The 20,177-nt window shown below is 41.5% G+C and overlaps 1 protein-coding gene across 1 annotated transcript; it reads right to left on the reverse strand.

Annotated features, from left to right (window-relative positions):
• On the reverse strand, window positions 1-19,667 carry HPS5 (Hermansky-Pudlak syndrome 5). The gene is made up of 22 exons (XM_010134035.1): window positions 19,560-19,667; window positions 19,012-19,122; window positions 18,155-18,219; window positions 17,356-17,548; window positions 15,881-16,018; window positions 14,385-14,596; window positions 13,976-14,047; window positions 13,654-13,742; window positions 12,497-12,675; window positions 12,130-12,288; window positions 10,890-11,049; window positions 8,197-8,320; window positions 6,572-6,727; window positions 5,725-5,799; window positions 4,675-5,279; window positions 3,257-3,380; window positions 2,889-3,044; window positions 2,284-2,403; window positions 1,855-1,968; window positions 1,428-1,534; window positions 474-759; window positions 1-61 (listed from the first exon to the last, which is right to left on the reverse strand). Exons 1-22 carry the CDS (start codon window positions 19,665-19,667, stop codon window positions 1-3), a joined length of 3,414 nt encoding a protein of 1,137 aa, XP_010132337.1.
• Between the last annotated feature and the right edge of the window lie 510 nt (window positions 19,668-20,177).

Genomic DNA, 20,177 nt, shown 5'->3' on the forward strand with positions numbered 1-20,177 from the left:
CTATGCTTGCTGAGACCACAAAAACCGGTCACACCTTTCCAGCATGGACTGAATCAGTGCTCTGCAATTAAAGCAAAGGGGAAAAAAAAAGTCAAACAGTAAAAAAACCCAGTAACAAAAACCAGAGTATTAGTTTGCTTTTCAAAGAAGAGTTTGTCCAAAATATGATTGTATTTCAGAAGAAACATAATGACATTACTGTTCATGCCTTCTCTGGAAGGGTTAGGTGAGATCAGAGCCTGTGCAGCACTCAGCAAAGCAGATTATCTCCTTCACATACATCATTCATGTCTGATTCCCTCATTTTTCATTTTAAAATGCCTACATTGCACCATATATAGCTCTTAAATAATACCAACGCTTTCAGCTAGGCTTAAAATCAGAGGTAAAAATCTTTTAGTTAACTGAAAGTTTCAAGTATGAAGCAGATCCAAAATGAGTAGTGTGGGTCTTCTGTTGGTGTGTCATCTTACCTTTGCCTTTTCTCAGCAATCCTCAGTATCTCACAGACACCAGTAAATCTCTCGGACAATTCTAGCATCAAGCCACACTCCTGCAGTAGAGGCAAGGCACGGTTTGGGCCAATGGCCTTTGCCAGTAAAAGCGCTACATTCTCCACAGTGATGCAGTCTGGGCAGCTGGGGCTGCCGTTGCTGACAGCACTCCCGTTCTGCGGGCCATCGTGGTGCAAAGCTGTGCCGTGCTTCTGTGCAAGGTGCAGAACAAATTTCCATTCTTCTATGGTCTCTGGAACGGAACCTAGACATAAAATGAGTTTGTTACATTATTTGTAAAACCAGGATTATTCTAAGCCTGCTCTTTTAAATGTATCTGTACCTAAAAGAGAAGCCAGCTATTCTGCTTGGCTCTGGGAAGACTTAAGAAAACCAAGAGTTTCAACCAGGAACTTGTGCACAGAGGTGTGTGTACTGCCTGGACTGACTCGGTGTAAGGGTTCAGTGGTGGACTGCACACAAAGCTTCACAATAGTTCTGTAGTTAAGGCTTTGGATTAAGTCAAGAGAGAAAGAATTGTTTTGACCATCTTAGGGCTACTAGGAATTTTCTTCCAAGTTCTGTCACGTGATATAATGCTTTGCTCATCGTAACTTTGTGAGGGTGCACGCATAGTGGGAGGAGCTTTGTGCTGTGCAGGGAGGATAGCTATTCCTCTGTCTACAGCACCAGGTTTAGCTCTTACTCCCACAACTGATAAACAAGTCTACATTCTCAAGCATTTTCTAGCACAACCGATTTCACAAAGCACAGCATTATGATACAGGAGTGGAACACCTATTGCTGTATTTCAAATATGCCACAGTACACAGTTAGTGCTTCCGAAACACTTCAAAACATAAGTTCACTCAACATAACAAGGGCAGTTCCTACATTACAGAAGTACGTTTACACGGCTTAATACTCACTAACCATCTTCTCCATTCAAGAGGCTCAAATCATCCAAATGAACAATGTTAGTAAAGGCTTCTATTCTTCTATCCAGCTCCAGACAGAGAAAGAGATACCCAGGCCAAAACCTTGAATAAGAGAGCAAAGATGTCCAGCAATCAAATACTCAGTCTAACCTAAACTCATCAGTAATTAAAGTCTCACTTAAAGATCAGTGAAAACAGAAGCAACTGAATTTCCTGAATGCCAAAAACCACTGCAGAGCAGGGACACAGAGAACCAACAGAGGGATTTGGTACATTAATTGGACACTCAGTATTCATGCCCCAAACAGGAGAGATTTTTAAATAACCTGTCCAAGTAAGGAGCAGATGGGTCATTTTCACTTGTGTCTTTCAGGGTCAGAATACCAACTAACAAGGCATCAGGAATTACCCGGTGTTCTTACCCGTGTGATTTGCAGATGTCAGCCATCTTCTCTTTTGTAACAAAATCCGCTGGGAGTTTAATCAAAAGCAGAATGAGCTGGCTGTAGCCCCAAGTAAACAAATGCGATCGTGGCCTAGAAGATGAAAAATTCAGTTTTAAAGCATTATTTATTTTATTCAGATCATTATGTTCTCTCTACAAGAAAGGCAGGGATATGAAAGCATGAAAAGAAAACCCGATAAAATACTGTGTGTAGTCTCAGTAGAGCACTCTGAAAAGCCTTGCTGACAGTCAAGTAATCCCTTGGTTGCTTCTGTTAAACTGCAACATGCCAAATGCTCCAAGGATTCAGTGACATCCAAACTGTCACACAAAATCTACGCCAAAAGCCTGCATCCCCATTAAAGAGTTTTGCCGTTCTCAGATCCTTGGGTGAACCCTCCTTTACCTGGGATTTCCTTCTGCATCCATAGTATTTGCTCTTTGTGGTGCGTCATGAGAAACTGCCAAGCACAACCAATCCAGTCGTACAGATTCAGGCTGCAGAACAGATCTGAGGAGAGATGACCTAGAAAACAGAAAGACACCCCCCAGTTTTAAATATACCAGATACGGACAAGTAGAGATTGTGGACAAAAAAAGAAAAGGATGTAAAATTAACTATGGAAAAGCCTAGAATGATTTCTAGAAACTGAGTGGACCACACAAAACTATCAGGGTTACAACTTTGGTTCCCCCCAGGGGTTTTGTTTTCTTTTGTTTTAGATGTTGTATAACTTTGGTATTCTGAACTGTGGGCACCAGAACACACACAGTCAGTTCCACTCAGTTTTATTCAGAAGAAGTCTTAAAAACTAGCATCTAATCTAACAAAAAACCCCATCAGAGACCAACTAAAACTGGCGGAATGAACTGGAATCTAATGCTAAAGAACACCGAGCAGATAGATGCAGAAACAGTTCAAAAAGCCCCCAAAGACAAAACAAGAAAAACCCCACAGAGCTACACGATGAAGAGAGTAGACAGATGGAGGAGACTCTACATTCCCTTTACCTTTTATCCTCTGGCTTTGATTTCAACAGACTATCTAAATACGCTAAAAAGTGAGCTGGATCATTCCTGCAAAGCTGTTTGATATCAGAAGGTGAAAGAGAGGGGTGGAACTTGATCAAGGGCCGGAGAGCTGTTTCCCCAAATTTTTCATAAAGCCTGGAGAGAGAGGATAAAAGCTATTTTCAGTACCAAACAGCAAAATTATCATTTTTCCAAGATCTCTTCCAAGTTTAAGATAACACTGAAGGGTGATCACCTTAAAAGATTCCCAGAAAGCTTCAAGTCAAATGTCAAGTGAACCAGTTCCTAGCTAGCTGTTAACTAGCCAGTTAACAGCACTGAAGAAAAAAAAGGACTTGGCTACAAACCTTTGGGCATGTACCAGTAAGAGCGGGCTATCGCCCCAAGGCTCCAGGTCGTGCAGCTGTTTCAGGATTTTCAACATATCTTCATTTTCCATTGCTAAAGCCACTGGACTGTGACAAGTTAGTTCTGAAATAAATCAGTGCACAAGTTACAAGATATGGGCAGGGTTTTTTCTCCTTAACACAAATACACACAGCTGTTCTTAGGCGTGAGGACAGAAGTCACCAGTACTTCCTGGGAAGTCTCCAGGTAACAGTACTAACAGATCCTACTTGTCTGTTTCATAGAAATCAACATCAGTGATCTGCGCTTACAGCAAACTGCAGTTATAAAATAAGACAATTAAGGCACAGAGTAATATTCTTGATATAGTTCCTTTTTTTTTTTAAACCTCCAAGGAGATAACCTTTCTCTCATGAAAAAATAGAGCCCTCTGCAGGACACACGGCTTGCTGAATGTAATGCACATCTGCAGCACCAGTTTTCGTATCATACAACTTGCTTCTATTAACAAACAGAGACTTCAACTTGGACACTGACTTCACAGAATGCAGAAGCTGAACTAGGAACCTCGATCCCGATGATGTGGGTATTAATCTAGTGCAGTCCAACTGCAGACAAACACGGAATGCATATAGCACTTGCACTTCTAAGGCTCTCAGCACCCAAACAGAGACCCAGAAACCCAAATATCAGATATCTGCCCTCAAAGCAAGATTCTGTCTGACTGCTCTCTGTTGGCACCAAACCAGTGCTAAGACTTTAATTCACTCTATGAAGAAATGCATAAAGCAGAGGCTGAATGCAGAGAACAGATGAAGCTCTGTTTTCCAATGTAATCAGAAATCTTTGGTTCAACAAAGCTGAAGAGGCATCAAAAAGATAAGAAAGGAAAAAAGTCTCAAGCGATCACAAGCCACTCACCACACAGAACTGTCTAATCCATTCAGATGTTTCACATTAACCGCATTTGTCTGTAAGTCAAAGCTTCTATTTTCAGGGCAAATACTGAAGCCCCTCCCCTATCTTTTGCTGTTAATTAGAATCATATGTCAAGAGAAACATGCTTCTGATCTTTGAAGCACATATATGTGTTTTTAAATAGATCTGGTCTGTAATCACTACAGTGTTCAATCAACAATAGATTAAAAGCTTCAGAATTGCAAGGTACAGGGAAGGGAGAAGGTCTCTCCAAGGAGCCAGCAGTTCTTCACAAGTTACCCTTCGTGGATAAAACAACCCACCAAGCCAAAAACGGAAGACAAACTCACCCACACCAACCATCCTCCCTCTCCCACACTATATCTGCAGAAGGAAGATCTGCAGACACAAATGGGAGTGAGTGACTTCAAGGGTTTTTCATTTCTCTTCCGAAGAGGCCTGCTTTCAATTTACTAGCAATAAAGTTTTCATTAGTTACCTTTCAATCCTGCGATGAACGTTTCCCATACATTCGGGCTGGCTGCATACATGGTTATAATACACTGCTTTATTCTTTTCAAATCCAGAAGAAAAAAGTAGTTACGCATAAACCTACAAGCCAAGGTCCACAAAGCTGCCACTGGCAGACTTCCATCAGAGCTTTCCTCAGCATCACCATCTCCGCAAGAAAACACACGCAGCTCAAAACACAGTGTTGCCAACTCAACAAGATCTTTCTGAACGTCTGGTGCTATGACAAATGGAGGCAACACTTGAAAGCCGCAGTCCAAAGGTCCCTTCGAAACAGCACCGTTTTCATATGTGGTTTTGGTTACACAGGTTTCAGTGTTTTCCTTTTCAGCGCAGTCTTCCAAGATCCTACTCTGTTCTTTGTCTTTTGGGTCTCCATCAGTGGGATCCAGCTGTAGATTTTCCTCCAGGACTGCCCTCTGGTCCTCAGCGCCCGCAGTCTTGCTTTTGTTAATAGAGGAAGCAGAATGGTCTTTGCTGCCGAACTTTTCTTCTAGACACACAAGCCATTCCTGTAAAACCCTTCTCATAGACTGTGGTTCCAACAAAACCAGGGGATCCTGGAGTTTGGCTCTGCAGCATAAAAAAGAAGTTTGCCAAGGTGCTTAACAGTATAAGATGTCAAGTGTAGTCTTACATGTGTTTTGTGAAACTCAAAGTATACTCCCAAACTTAACAGTTGTTGGTTTTTGTGGGTTTGAGTGCATCAAACAATCTAGGCTACTTAAGCCGTCTACATTTGTTATTAGGACATATTGGTTTTTTTTTTTTTCTGAACTGTGCTTGTAGTTAGGACAAAAGGATAATGCTAGAGTACCTAAACAAGATTTTAGTGGTTTTTGCTTGCTTTTAAATAGCAGAAGCAAATCATAAACTAAATTAGAACCTTCCAGGTCCTGTTAATAAATGTTAGAGCACTGCTTTTACACGATGTATGCAATTAATAACACAAAGAAAAAAGTCAGTCATTTTTCTACCAAAGCCCAATATATCTGTACACAAAAGTTTCCCTGCTTACGTAGCTTCTGCTGTTGCAGCCTTGAGATCTCTTATATGGTCCTCCTCGGGCAGCTGGCAGCTTTGCGGTTCTAACCTAGAAAAACACATTAACATCAGTTATCTCAAGTATTATCTTTAAATGATGATTTCCTCACAAATTTGAGAGGAAAAAACTTTAATTACTTTATTAAAAAATACAGAGCTTTTATTCTAAAGAAGGAAGAGCTCAACAGAAATTACAGATAAATTGGGCAAAGAACAACCAATACTACTATTTTTATGGCCTTCTATAACAGCTTCTACTTCAACTACAGTAGATTTCTGTCAGTACTGAATAAAAATCAGTATCGTGCCACTATATGAAAGTTAATCCAAAGCAGTAAATTAGCAAATCGTAAGAATACAAAATAACTTAGCTCTGTATTAATTGGCCAACCATTAAAGAAGTTCAATATTTTACAGTAAAGAAACACACACAAGCCAAAAACAGAAAAGAAAGATGTTTTTAGGGAGATAGAAGTGTTTACTCCCCACTCAGAAGGGCAGGAAATTAACTGTTGGACTCACTCCTAACTATAAGGAGCATCACAGATACACTCCAGGAGAACTGCTGAATACCCCATGTTCTTGCTCCTCAGTATTACAGCACTGTGGAGACTCCACCACCCAGACATGCTCAGTGCCTAACTGGGTTCTAGGAAAGGACTCAGGGAGGACCAGTGCAACCCACCACAGTAACGAAGACCGTTGTGGAAACCTAATGTGGAGCTCCCTATTCTACTTGAAACAGTAGTTTTTCTTCAGGTTCCTCTCATCGGAACATTCAGCAAACGCTACTGCTAAGAAAAATGTAATTTTGCACTCACTCTTTCTCCTCCTGGGGAGATGCTACCAGATGAGCAGTCAGTTCCTGCAGCTGCTCATCGTCCTTTGCTTCTTGCCTCCCTCTAGGATCAGGACTTATATGAAGCGTGCCAATCTTTTCAATCTTCTCCGTAGTTTTACGTACAAAGCTGGAAACACTAGAAGTCAGAGGTTCAAACATTTAAAATTGGAAATTCGAAACTGAACAAATCAAGCACTTTCCATTCAAACCATGATTTCAGAAAACTTTATAATCTGAAGAACTTTGAGAAAAGAATGAGAGCTGCAATGACAACAAGAACAAAACTAAGAAGCTGCTCAAAATTCATACCTCAGTTATGCTCCATACTATGTCCTTTTTATGGCATCAGTCCCTATCCCTTCAGATATTTTATTCAAGAGAAATGCCAGTGAACACACCAAACCCCAATTATTTATACCACTGCCATGTAGAGAATTATGCCATCAAAAGTTGACCAGAAAAATCAGCTTCTTGCTTTCTGGCCAAGAACTAGTTTAAAAGCATCAAGAAAAAAAAAAAGCGACTCTTACTTGCCTGCCAGAGAATATGCTATCTTTTACTATACCGAGATCTAGCAAAAGTCAAAGGTTGCTGCAGAAGACAAAGCATTCAAAAGCAGCAAAACAACTGGACTTTAGTGTACAGGAGGATTAAAGGTAAACTGTTAAAGATTAACTGTAAATATTTTATTTAATTATAAATCGAATATAGTGAATACTTGAAAATTTAGTTCTCACTATGAGTAGAAACACTGATTACTAGTGAAGTCCTAAAAACTGCTTAGGGTTTAGAAAGAATTCTAAACACTGCATGTACTTCTGAAGGTTATTCTGAGATCATCACGTTATTGCTATCAGCTACTAATTTTTGTTGCAGGGCATAATTCACATACCAAAACGATCATGGTGGGGGGGCTCCCCAATTTTTTGGACCACCATTATGGGCCAGCAAAATTTCACCTAAGAAACCAACATCCATCTTTTTTTTCAAATTGTTATGTATTTAAAACCATCTCCTTTTTATCTGTGTGACCCACCCATTTTTAAAGCAAGTTTTAAAACAGCAATTCGATTTCTGCATAAAATGGACACTGGGATATTTACTTGCACCAGAGATAAGCTACTGTTATTCCAAAAATGCCTGGGGAATTGTGCGGGGAGATGGCAGACCACGTGGTATATTTGCAAGTGTGCTTTAGCAGTATTTAGCATGCTTTGAATATTTTAGTGTTTGTCCCCAGGCAACCCAGGAAACCTTCACTCATTCATCTAAGTACCACAGAAAACCCCAAACAATATTCAGTAAGTTTGCTGTGAATACAAACCACAACCGCAGTTTACAGGGCAACGTTAAACATCCGTAGCCATTTAAAAAACTGAGGTTGAAATCTTGGCTCCACTAGGTTAACAGCAGCTCTTCCTCTCCTCCCTAGAGTCGAGATGGAAGTTTTCAATGGCCTGTCAAACCTGCCTGCCTCTCCAGTGTGCCAGGTCAGAGGTTGCGATTTTGCAGAACAGAGTATGAACTAAACCAGACAATGCTACAAATTCCGAGGACAGAAAAGGGAACGATGTAATGGACGAGTGAACCTGCTGCAAGTTTTACCTTTCTTTGACAGCTTGGAGAGAGACGAGAGGAGATGGGGAACGAAATGGCAAAGGAATACTGAATGGGAGAAATGTCTCATTCCGGTCAGCCTCAACCGTCACAGATGCATGAGATACATTGTCTAACAAATGGAATTGAAATAAAGAGTCATGAAACAGTGGCCTGGCAAAAAATGGAACAGTGAAACAAACTGCAAGTCACTAATTTATTCATGGGTATCCTGCATGTGGTACTTTCTTAGTATCCAAAAATGTGGAAACGTGGATTCAAGGGCCATCTCATCTCCAACTCTGAACCCAGGATGTCTGCTTTGCCAAGTCTCTTTCAGCTCTGTAACAAGGCAAACAAGATGAAAACTATCTTCTAAAAGCACGCGGAGTCCATTTAGGGGACAAAATTTTAGTTTACTCCACTGACAGTTACTTAAATATCCAGGAAAATTAAGTACCGTGGCATACATCAATTCGCACTGCATGACTGCCTAAAACCTAAATCACAGATGAACATCCAGAGACACGTAAGCCACAGGTAAGGTATAAATCACCCTTTTATTTGAATGGAGTTAAAAATAACTGGGCCCATAGCTCTCTAGCTTTTGATAAGAATCATAGGAAATACAGAATCACTGACTACCTCCTTTTCACTCTTAACATCCTAACAATACCTACAATGTGTTCTGAGTAATCACTTCCTGCTATAAACACATGCGATGTCTTTAAGTGATGTAAATAAGGAAAAAAAGGATCTTTTCAAGAAAGGGTGACAATGCATTTTGCAACAGTCTGCACTGTTGAAAAGATGCCATGCTGTTACAGAAATTCTGCCATCAGAATCCACAACCTCTCTAGGCTGTGCCTAAAGGTCACAACAGATTTTATGATTGCCTGTAAATAAGGCTGCTTTTGTTCATTATGCAGATTAGAAACCAAAAAACTTATGACATCTTACGTAAATGTGAGCAGGGAAACACTAAGACCATTTCTCTCAAATACCAAATTAGGTACACGTGTTTCAAGAAGCATCTAGAACTTCTCTACTATGAAATAATCAGCAACTTTGTTATCTCTTGTTGAAGAGACAGAACTCTTCTACCTTCTCACATTCAAAAACTACATCCCTTCATTTTAGAGATTTAATATCAGAAATTATACACTTCCAAGTTTTCTCACTTGTTTTTACGGTGATGTAGGTAAAGAGACACATGTAAACATAAGTGCTGTGAACAGTATGTAGCTTAGTCAGCAAGACAACACTACTGACAAGTAGGGGAGTAAATAGTAATTTCTGTACTCTGCCTCCCCACTATGGTTTTTCCCGGCAAAGTATCCAAATCCTGTCCATCCTCAACTGGCATCTTCTCTGCAAAAGCTAAAAAGCAGCCTTTTTATCGGAAAGCCTCTCTGCCATACCTGAAACTATGCCAGCTCCTCATCATCCCAAGTTACTGCATGCCTTCCCAATCCCAACCAGAGCAGAGAACAAGACCCATTACTGACACACTCCCCCTTTCATCCCGAGACAGACGGGTGTTTGTTGGGAAATACAAAATGCTCCCTGGATGGTCTAAATGTTAGTTATTAACAATTCTATCATCCCTATGCTAACGTATAAATGTGTAAGAGACAAGTCCCTGTACAAATGAAACCCTGCAAGAAAGTCAAGAACGCTTGTCGCAAGCCTACTGTTTTTCCTGAAGGGACAAAGCCAGAGCCAAGATGAGAAATTTTCTTGGAACCAATATTACTGGAAGGAAAGCAGCAGCAAACAAATCTCATTTGAGGCTCAAGTAACACTGGCATAGTCAGCTGAGAGAATCTTGACATTAATGCTGAATTACAGAATGGTAGGGGTTGGAAGGGACCTTTGGGGATCACCTAGTCCAAATCCCCTACTAGAGCAGGTTCACCCAGAGCAGCTTGCACAGGGTCATGTCCAGGCAGATTCTGACTCTCTCCAGAGGAGACTCCACAACCTCTTTGGGCAGCCTGTTCCAGTGTTCTGTCACCCTCAAGCTAAAGAAGTTTGTCCTCATGTTTATATGGAACTACCTGTGTTCCAGTTTCTGCCCCTTGTCCTGTCGCTGGGCACCAGTGAGAAGAGTCTGGCTCTATCCTCTTGACACCTGCCCCTTAGATATTGGGGCAGTATTGATAGATCCCCCCTCAGTCTTCTCTAAGCTAAACAGACCCAGGTCCTTCAGCCTTTCCTCATAACAGAGATGCTCCAGCCCCTCATCATCTTTGTAGCCTCTGCTGGACTCTCTCCAGTAGTTCCTTGTCTCTAACTGGGGAGCCCAGGACTGGACATAGTACTCCAGATGTGGTCTCCCCAGGGCAGAGTAGAGGGGGAGGAGAACCTCCCTCAAGGCAACTGCATATAGAGGGTGGGGGGAAAAATGAAAAACACAAAACTGAGTGAAGTCCTAGCTTGGTAAAAGCTTGGACCTTTTGATTTGTTTCTCTGGGTTTGGGTTGCTTTTAAGCTTGGATTTCTGTGGAGCCAGCATTTCACCCCAATGTTTCCAGGAGTTTGTCTAGAAGGTGAAGAGACTGTGTTCCCATTGATCAAATCAGAGGATTTAATCATGGATAACTTCGTGGTGGAAAATAAGAACACAGAGCCAACTCAATCAAATTCTTGTAAAATAGATAAAAATTGCAGAGTAACATATTTTCATTAAGAAATGTTACCAAGTTCTACTTGCTCATCTTCCTGGTGTGCAGGAAATTCTCTGAGTCTCTCATCTTCTGAGAATGTTTGACTGTGGAGAGAACATGAATCTTCATCTGACTGACTGCCTCTTCGACTGATAACACGATATATTCCAGAGTCTAAGACACTGAAGCTTTCCTGTCAGACAAGGGAGAGGAGTTAGATGTTGTGCAAGTTCTGCTTCCTGGTTAAACTTCCTGCAGTGAACTCACACAACCATACTCACACAAATAACCTCACGGGCCTTCACAATGCCTTGTCTGGAAAAGCCCTATGTAACAGCGTAATCAGAAGAGAACAGAGAAGTACTCAGATGCCAATGACTGTGCAGCCCAGAGACTTTATACAGATGTTTATGCTGCAGTTGGTGAGGAAAGCAGCCTGTGGGACAACTGGTGAACTTAGTACAAGACCAAACCCATCTCTACTTTGGCTTGCACCCAAGACTGACACTTCACTTTTTGTACCCATGCACTCAAGAGGTTTTTTGCTGGTTAACCATACCCAGCTAACACAATTAACAGTTCCTGAAAAACTGTTTAGTTCCAGGACACACATACATTCTTTTGGTCATGGTCAGCGTACATAGTTTACTTTCCCATCTGCTAATAAAAAAAACTTGTCTACCACATCAAGATGGAATTTACATTACTTTCGGTTTTACTTTTGAAACATTTTTAGAGTGAAAGCAACAACTGACACTGTATTAACTATGAAGCAGCTCACCTTGCCTGAAAAGCTGCTGGGAAGCCAAGACAATAGCAAGCAGCTGTACATATAAAAGAATATTAGAAACATGTTTTGATTTTTTCCTTCATGTAGTAAGAAAATATTCTGAATGGGGCTAGGATAGTTCTGAGCATTCAGCTGTTCCATTTTCACCACATAAAGCTTCAGTTACAATCAAGATGACCTTCACTGAAACATGTGAAGACACTAAACTCAACTGTGGAGAAAGCCTTCTTCATGTCACTTTGTCCACGTCTTAACCATTAGCCACAAAATGATATGGAACAAAGGCAGAGGTCCGAGACGTTAAAGAACGCAAGCAGCAGTATTTCATAGCCCCCTACCTCACCTAATTTTAGACAGCAGCATGATCAGCTACAGCAGAACGGTAAAAAACAAAGCCTCATCTTCAAAGTGAGCGATGAGGTGATTTTAAGCCATAAAGATTAAATCTGCAGGTAACATTTTTGGCACTACCAATACACATACATGAGATGAAATGCTGCTCCTTCTACTGCTGCAAGCAGAATCTAGCGGTTCCAACTTTGAAATTAGATCTTCCAGTTGTGCAATGAGATCTGGCTGTGTGGAGGCATCCAGCTGAGACTTCAAGTGCTCCAGCTTGTCTAGAGGCAAATTTTTTCTTGCCTAGAAGTACACAGTGAAACAGAAACATTACTATTTTTAACACACCCGTGAAAAGCAAAAGGTACAATATATGCAGGCTAATTTTTATCCTAAAAAAGGAAGACTTTAAAATCTCCAAGAATATGAATTTCAGAAACTTATGGAATTTAATGGAAGAGGAGGATAAAATAAAGTGGCACTGCACACTTACAAAGAGCTATTTACTTACCCTGCAAGAAATAATTGAATTTTGGAAGAGACAACAGACCCTGGCAGCAAGAGTCCAGAACCCTCTTCTTATCAGACGCTCTACGCAGCGGTCTACCAGCAGAAGCGAGAGGTGCACGACTTTTCCATTTGTATGCAGACAGAACAACTCACTTTTGTAAACCGCAATATCCTGAATATCTGCAAAACCAGACACATAAAAGCATCTAAAGAACCGGAATTCAGTCAACGTTCCTTTCTTTTCCCGAAAGAATGTAAAAATGTATTTCCCCTCTGACTGCAAATGCATGCAAAAGCATGGAGCCCAAGTGGCACAGGGAAAACAAACACTGTGGAGCGCTAAGCTAGCATCTCACAGCTGTGAAGCACGGTTAAAGCAGGAAAACTTCCTACAGTTGCGTTTCTAAAAGCATTAAAAAGGTACACTAAAGTTACTGAAAAGTTTCCTTTTCCTCTGAAGGCTGGTGACAAACTAAAGTCTGATAAAGATGAGAAGTACATCACTGTTAGCTTTGAAACAGGAGGAAAACATTTGCTAGTAGAACACTTTTGACCTTTCAGCAGTTTTCAGATGAAATAATTCATACTATACGCAAATACTCCGCGACAAAGGCATCGGGAACTTTACACTAAAAGTAGGGGAGAGAAGGGGAAGGAAAAGATCAACTGACAACCACTAACCATTCTAGGACTATGCCTGTAACCATACACACAAAACCATTTACGGGGGTTCACTCATCTGCCAAGTAAGTACATTCCCTGCCTCCAATTCCGACAAGTTTAAGCTGTCAGCAGCCACATTATCCTTCACAGGACACCTGACAACAAACCCAAACAAAGAGAATGCAGGTTTCACCTCACTAATACTGCAGGTTATTGCCTCTCACTATTTGATTACTGTATTTTAAGATTCACTCTACAGCACATTTTGTTTCTCAAGCATGTTTTCAGAAGTAAGGAGGGAGGGGTTGGCTGGAGAAGGTAGGGAGAGGGTTAATATTCAAGGATATACCTGACAGATGACAAGGAAAGTTTTCTGATCAATGTTCTGCAATCCAGCTGCAGAAACTGAGCTTGAGGAGAGTCATGTTAGGCAAGGACTTCAGAAGGGACAAACCTAACAGACAATATTACAAAGCAAAGATTCTTAAAGTTTACCTTTTACTTCACTCCAGAGCAAGACTTGAACACTTTGGGGAAGAAAAATATAAATGCCTCTTTCCGTCCAGGTCATCACACAGTGCTCACTGCAAGCAAAGCACACGTGAATGGTGCAACAGTTAATAGTGGCGGTCACTGCAAAATATGCAGGGATGGCATTGGCTTAAGTACAGAGAACAAGAGGCGAGACAGCTGTTTAGCATGATACTTGAAAAATTCTTACGCAAAAAGAAGAAGTTGTTAATATAAATTAGGAGAACATAACACTTTATTTTTAAGTCTATGTTATCAACAGGAAGCTATGCTGGCAAATACTCACGTCAAATACAGCAGCTTGGGGAAAGATAAGGATTGTGGAGAGCAGCTGGAACTAGTATAATGAGGATCCAGCCTGTAAAGTAAAGTTGTTATCCATCACAAGCAGAACTACAATAATACCACTTTAATATATTAGTCTTAACCCTGTAAATACAAAGATGGCTTATATAAACATTCTTACAACATCAGCATTCAGTGTGGTAATCACAGACACACTTGCAGAATCAAGGTTTTGGCATTTTTGATAACGCCCGGTTTCTATTATTAGAGGAGAATGTATTAGGGTGACAACTATCACTAATGCTTAACTGCATTAGGAGTTTATTTCATCTTCTCAGCATTACTGCAGGTTTTTGCAGTAGGCTAGAAGTCCCAAGCAAATTTATCCCCAATAACACTCATGTTTCTACCTGAGAGTAACAACCGGGAGAGGCGGTGATGAGAGCAGCTGCTTGAACTGATGTGTGCTTTGCACTTCCCCATCAAAGTTCACCTCCCACATCCTTGAGCCAGGCCGAGCACAATATATTAACGGCTGCTGATTCCCACTGTTTTTTCCAGCAGGGAAGAAACACGCTCCAAATTCTCCATCTCTCTCTCTATTACCAATTTTCCAGAACTTCTCTCTGATTGAAAAAGATGTACTTGTTAAGGCAGCATTAATAAAGCCTCAAATCAATTTGATGTTTTTCTTGAAGAATTAAAATACTAAATCCTAGTTGCTGAATTGGTTTTGGTGCTTAAAGAAATCTCTAATGAATATTATAAAGCCTGCATAAAGAATGCAAAAATATTCATTAAACAAATGCTTAGATTGCGATGGGTTGTGGTTTTCAGCAGAACCAGTCCATCAACCTGGTGATGGGAAAGTGATGATGCAAATGATCCCATACACTGTTTCCAATCACATGAAAGATAAGACGGTGATTACAAATAGTCAGCATGGATTAATGAAGGGGAAACCTTTTTTAATTTATTATATATTAACAGCCCTCTACCACAGAATGACTGGCTTGATAGGCGAGAGCACTGGATGTCGTTTTTCTTGACTTCAGTAAGGCTTTTGACACTGGCCCTGATAACACCGTCACAGATAAACAGAGGAAGCATGGACTAGATAGACATTGATAAACACAAAGTCCTGCGCTGGGGGAGGAATAATCCCAGGCATCAGTACAGGCCAACCGGCTGGAAAGCATCTTTGTAGAGAAGGGCCTGGAGGTCCCAGTGAACAACAAGCTAGCCAAAGCCAGCAAGGCGCCCTTTTGGCAAAGGTAGCCAACAGCCTCTGGGGCTGCATTTGTAAAAGCGTTGCCAGCAGCTCAAAGGAGATGATCTTCTCCCTCTTTTAGGCACTGGTGAGACATATCTGGAGTGCTGAGCCCAGTTCTGGGCTCCCCAGTACAAGAGAGGCAGAGTTATACTAGAGCAAGTCCAGTGATGGGCCACAAGGACGACTGTGGGACTTCAATGCCTGTCTTGTGAGAAGGGGCTGAGAGAGCTGGGCTGGTCAGCTGGGGACAGAGGAGACTCAGAAGAGAGCTCATCTGATCCCATGTGTATAAATATCTGATGGGGGAGTGAAGAAGACAGAGCCAGACTACTCTCAGTGGTGTCCAGAGAAGGAACAAGAGCAAATGGGCACAAGCAACAATACAGGAAATTCCATTGAAACTTAAGAAAAACTCCATTATTGTGAGGGTGGTGAACCACTGGCACAGGTTGTCCAGAGAGCTCATGGAGTTTCCATCTTTGGAGATGCTCAAAACCTAACCGGACACAGTCCTCACAATCTACTCCACCCAGCTCTGCTTTGAGCAGGAACACTGGACTAGATTATCTTCGAAGGACACTTCAGAAACTGTGTGACTTTGTAAAACCCAATATTTTATAAGCAAAATAAAACTTGCCTCTCGGTATCACACAAATAAGTGCGTGTAAGGGAAGATATGAGCAGTCTTCCATCCAAATAATCAAGCTGAACAACCCGAGAATCTACGGTGGTTATAATCTGAACAGGAAACATCACAAAAGTAGCAGCAGCCTACAGTCAGAGAGAAAAAAAAAGAAAGAAAACATGCTGGTCCTCAGTTTAAAGTCGAGACTATTTCATTAAGTTAAAATTGCAACATTCAGAAAAGACTTGATATACACAGCATAAGACTCTTTCTTCTCTCTCCTTTACAAAACAAGGCTTCAATGCTTAGAGGCATAAAAGTATAAATCTTCCTTTTCTCAAAAGCATTATTAAAATTCAAGAAAACAAATCATATTCCTGTAGTATCCTGACACTTCTTTATAAAGAGTGTGGGTTTTGTACCAGTAAGAGGGGGTTTTGCTCTTGATTTTGTAAGCTTTGTGTTTTTGTCGATTCTCCCCACGGGTACTTTGCGCCAGCAAACAGTTCCGTGGAGACAGACTTGAGGGATTACTTGATAAAAAAACTTCCATCAGATTTAGGTGGTTTACATCAACTCACACTCTCTCCTGCCCTGCAGCAAATCACTCAAATACTATTTATTACACAAGTGTCTGTTTGCATGGGTGGCAGAACAGTCACAGACAGCCTGCTTCTGAGTAAGAAACTGCTGGGAACCGCACTCAAAGTTTCTAGCAGACAGTCATCATTTCTGACAGCCTGAAGCTGTTTTGTTGGGAATGTGACACAGTCCATCACAAGAGAGATTCAACAGTCCAGTTCCTTCAAGGAATGAGCACACGCACACTCTGCAAGCCTTGCCCTTCTCTCCTCTCCCCCCTCTCTCCACAGTTGAATTTTCTGCTCTTTAAATGCAAAGCCTTGCTACTTTTAGGCCAACTTTCCACCAAAGTCATTCAAGAGGGCTAAAAAAGACCTGAAGGAACACACCTATTTCCAGGTCATGCTCCTTCTTACAGATTAAAAGGAGAAGGAAAGGACCTAGTAATGGTAAAACTCAGAGACCGCTCCAGGATACCAGCCTCATTTCTAGCCCTTAACGTGTATGTCCTTTGCACAGGACGTAATGGACACAAGTCTGGGACTGTCCTTTCTCAGGCCAAGAGCTGAGGACTAGAACACAGAGCCAAGCCTGTAGCTGGAGACAAAGGAATCCAGCAGCCTCAGAAACACCAAGGCCCTGGACTTGGATACTTCCAAGAGGAAGAAACTCAGCCAGTTTTCCGTTCTGTGCATTTGAAAACATTTCTACGTTTCATTACTAAAAGAGGGTGGGAATTTCACAGGTTAGGATTTCTATTGTTTGAAGAGACTGGTTCTTCATCCCAACTTCATCAGCTGGCAAGTTTTCCCCAGTTCTACTTTACTAAAATAAACAAAATTATTTCACACACCACCCCCTGTGAACCTCTTCCCCTCAAATGAAGTATGTGACATTTTACCTTGCCTTGTTTTGATGTGTTAATCTTGATGGCTGATACTTTTCCCACATGATCTCCTACAAAAACACGAAGGGCAGCTGTATCCCAGCACAGAGCTGTGACTTTTCTGCCCTTGTGCTCAGAGGAAACATAAATCCGTTCCGGCTTCCCACGACGTTCCTGATTCAGCTCCCAGACTACTACAAGACCTTGGCTGCAACAGTTACAAAAGAAAATACAATTTGAGAGTAAGTCTTCCAGTGTTTTATCCGTGATAAAGATGCATTACAGAAAATCTAAGCAAAGCTGAAGCAAATCTCCGAACTGGCTGCGTTGGAGGTCGCATGCTTTCCAGAAGTGCAACCTTCTTAACTCCAAAGAAGAGGAAGTGTTCCTCCTCACGTTATGGTGCATCAGCAGTTCTGTTTGAAGGCTACTCACATTTACTGGGGCTGCCAGTGAGGATGCAAGGAGAAGCACTTTAAGGGATTTTAAACAATGTAAGTGGTATTAACTATCAACCTCACTCTGGCAAGTTAACGAAGATATTTCTTTTGATGCTGAACAGTCTGAGAGAGATATCTATTACCATACACATTAGCTCTCCCTTAGATACTGTTACAGAAATAATAGTTATTCTGGACCAATTATTCCAGGAAAGAAGTTAAGCAAACTGCCTGTGCAGAGAATTGTTCTTTAGGGGCCTCTACTAGTTAACTGGCTGCTTCCCTCCAAGTTCTCAGCGGACGTCCAAGTCTGAAACTTAGAAGCTACTTCAAAACATATATCCAGCATTCAGGTTTGTGAGCACATCACTCACCTGGTGGCAACAGCAACATAGTCTTCATCGTGCAAACAACAGGCAACCTGGGAAATGGCACCTTCCTGAAAGGGGGTATGGGAGTAAGTGCAGGCAAAAGTTGTTCTTCTACTGCCTTTACCACTAGACACCTTTTTAGTAGACATAAGCCAGATTTGTGTCAATGCCTGCCACCACTTCATTGTGATGTGGTCTGGAGGGGTTTTTTTGTTTGGGTTTGCTGGCAAACACTGCGCTTACTCTAGAGAGATACAGCTAGCAACAACATGACAACTTAAAAAGAAATGACACAGAAGTCAGTGTCCTGTCCTCACACCTACCAAAGTTGTTTTTCCAGAACTGAGGTGTTCCCAACCTTAAAAACACGGCTACACGTCCATGTTACGGTGGGAGCAGCAGTGGCTCCCAGGAAACAGCGCCTGGCTGCAGAAGCAGCAACCCCTGCTCCGTGACCTCTTCCAGAGGAGCCGGCCAGCCTATCTATCTTTTCTTTGCTTATCTAGGCAGTTCATAGGTTGGACATCCAAACATCGGTAACCATCTACAAGCTGCTCTGGTTTCACACTGAAAGTTTTCTTCTAATTCTTAAATATTCAGGTGACTTTGAGGTGCCATTAAAAGTAAGAATTTCAAAAACAAAGGTCTGACCCCACAAATAATTTCTTTCACACCTCATTAAATCTACTGCACCACACACCGTAACCTTTTTTAAAAGGAGCAGCAAAACTCCACCTTATTTGGACAATTTAGCAAGCTGAAAATGCCTCTTGACTCTTAATAAAAATTGACTTGAAATTATGTCTCTTTCCCAGTCCCATTTTCCCTAGAAATTTTTGTGAAGTATTCTTTACTCTTACCTTATGAGTGAGAAAGAGTCTTTGCTTCCAGCCGTCTTTCTGTATAAGGTTCAGTCCTCCCCCGGAGCTGCCTAGAGCCAGCCATCTCTTCGACACATCTATACACGTGCACTGAAGGAATAAAAATCATAATGCTCCACGCGGCTGCCAGAAAGTTCTCATGACGGTATCTTTTCCCCACATTATTATGCTATTTTTTAAAGGCTTCACAGTTTGCCAGCTGTGGGTACCACTCCTGAAACCCCACCAGAGCTGTCACCCAAGACCTCAGAACAGGCCACTCCGCCCCCGGAGCAAACGGTGTCAGGCAACGCCGGTGTGAGGCTGCGTTATCTACCCCACAGCTGCAGCACAACACAACACACACAGTAATAGGACCCTTTGTCCTTAGCACCGCGTCTTCCCCAAGTGTCCCCCTCCCCACAAGCTGGCATGCACACACCCAGAACAAACAATATCAAACCTGTGGGTTAACCAGGTCATAAACCAAATAAGACCTTTATTTTAAAGACAAAAACCAAAAAAACCCCAAAACACCCCAAGTTCACCTTCAGACGACTAGAATCCAGCCTGAGCGCAGAAAGCAGTGGATCCAGACACTCGAACTCTGCCAGCACATGGTTGTACGAGTCTGGAATCACTGACACGGAGGCCATCGGTGCACACGACTGGTGCTGCTCACTCACTGGTGCATTACGGCTTCTGCCTTTAGCTGCCCCTGCCAAAAATAAAGTGAGTTCTTGACCAGTTCTCTTTTTAGTATCACATCCGTGTTTCTGTGTTTAAAGAAACACTGAACATCCGCCTGTTCAAACAACATCATGTTTCAGTTTGCCAAAAAGGCCCAAAGGCTGCAAAATTAGACCCCTGCTTCGTTTACAGCAAGTTTTTGTTGAAGAAAACTTAAACTATCAGATATCAAAGCTGCAACCTCATGTCTTTTTCCTAAACTTTAGGAAAAAGTATTTTTCCTAAAATACAGTATTGTTCCTGTACTTTAGAAGAACCCCTTCAGAAATTTTTAAAGTTTTGACCTGTGTATTGCTTTAGAAATTCAACTTGTTATGCTTTTTTCTCAATCCTCTGCATTTCTAAATGGTTAGTATGCAATTAAATAAATCTCTCCCAAAAACACTATCGTGTGAAACCTTATATTTCCTTACAAG

This window comes from Buceros rhinoceros, unplaced genomic scaffold (assembly GCF_000710305.1).
Source record: "Buceros rhinoceros silvestris isolate BGI_N320 unplaced genomic scaffold, ASM71030v1 scaffold5244, whole genome shotgun sequence".
In the NCBI taxonomy this organism is placed as follows: domain Eukaryota; kingdom Metazoa; phylum Chordata; class Aves; order Bucerotiformes; family Bucerotidae; genus Buceros; species Buceros rhinoceros.

Coding starts and splice junctions, on each gene's coding strand:
- HPS5 (XM_010134035.1), bottom strand. CDS start 19,667: ATGGCCTCCGTGTCAGTGATTCCAGACTCGTACAACCATGTGCTGGCA. Junction 3,381..4,674: donor GTTCATCGCAGGATTGAAAG/GTAACTAATGAA, acceptor GATTTATTTCAG/AACTAACTTGTCACAGTCCA. Junction 1,535..1,854: donor GACATCTGCAAATCACACGG/GTAAGAACACCG, acceptor CTCTTATTCAAG/GTTTTGGCCTGGGTATCTCT.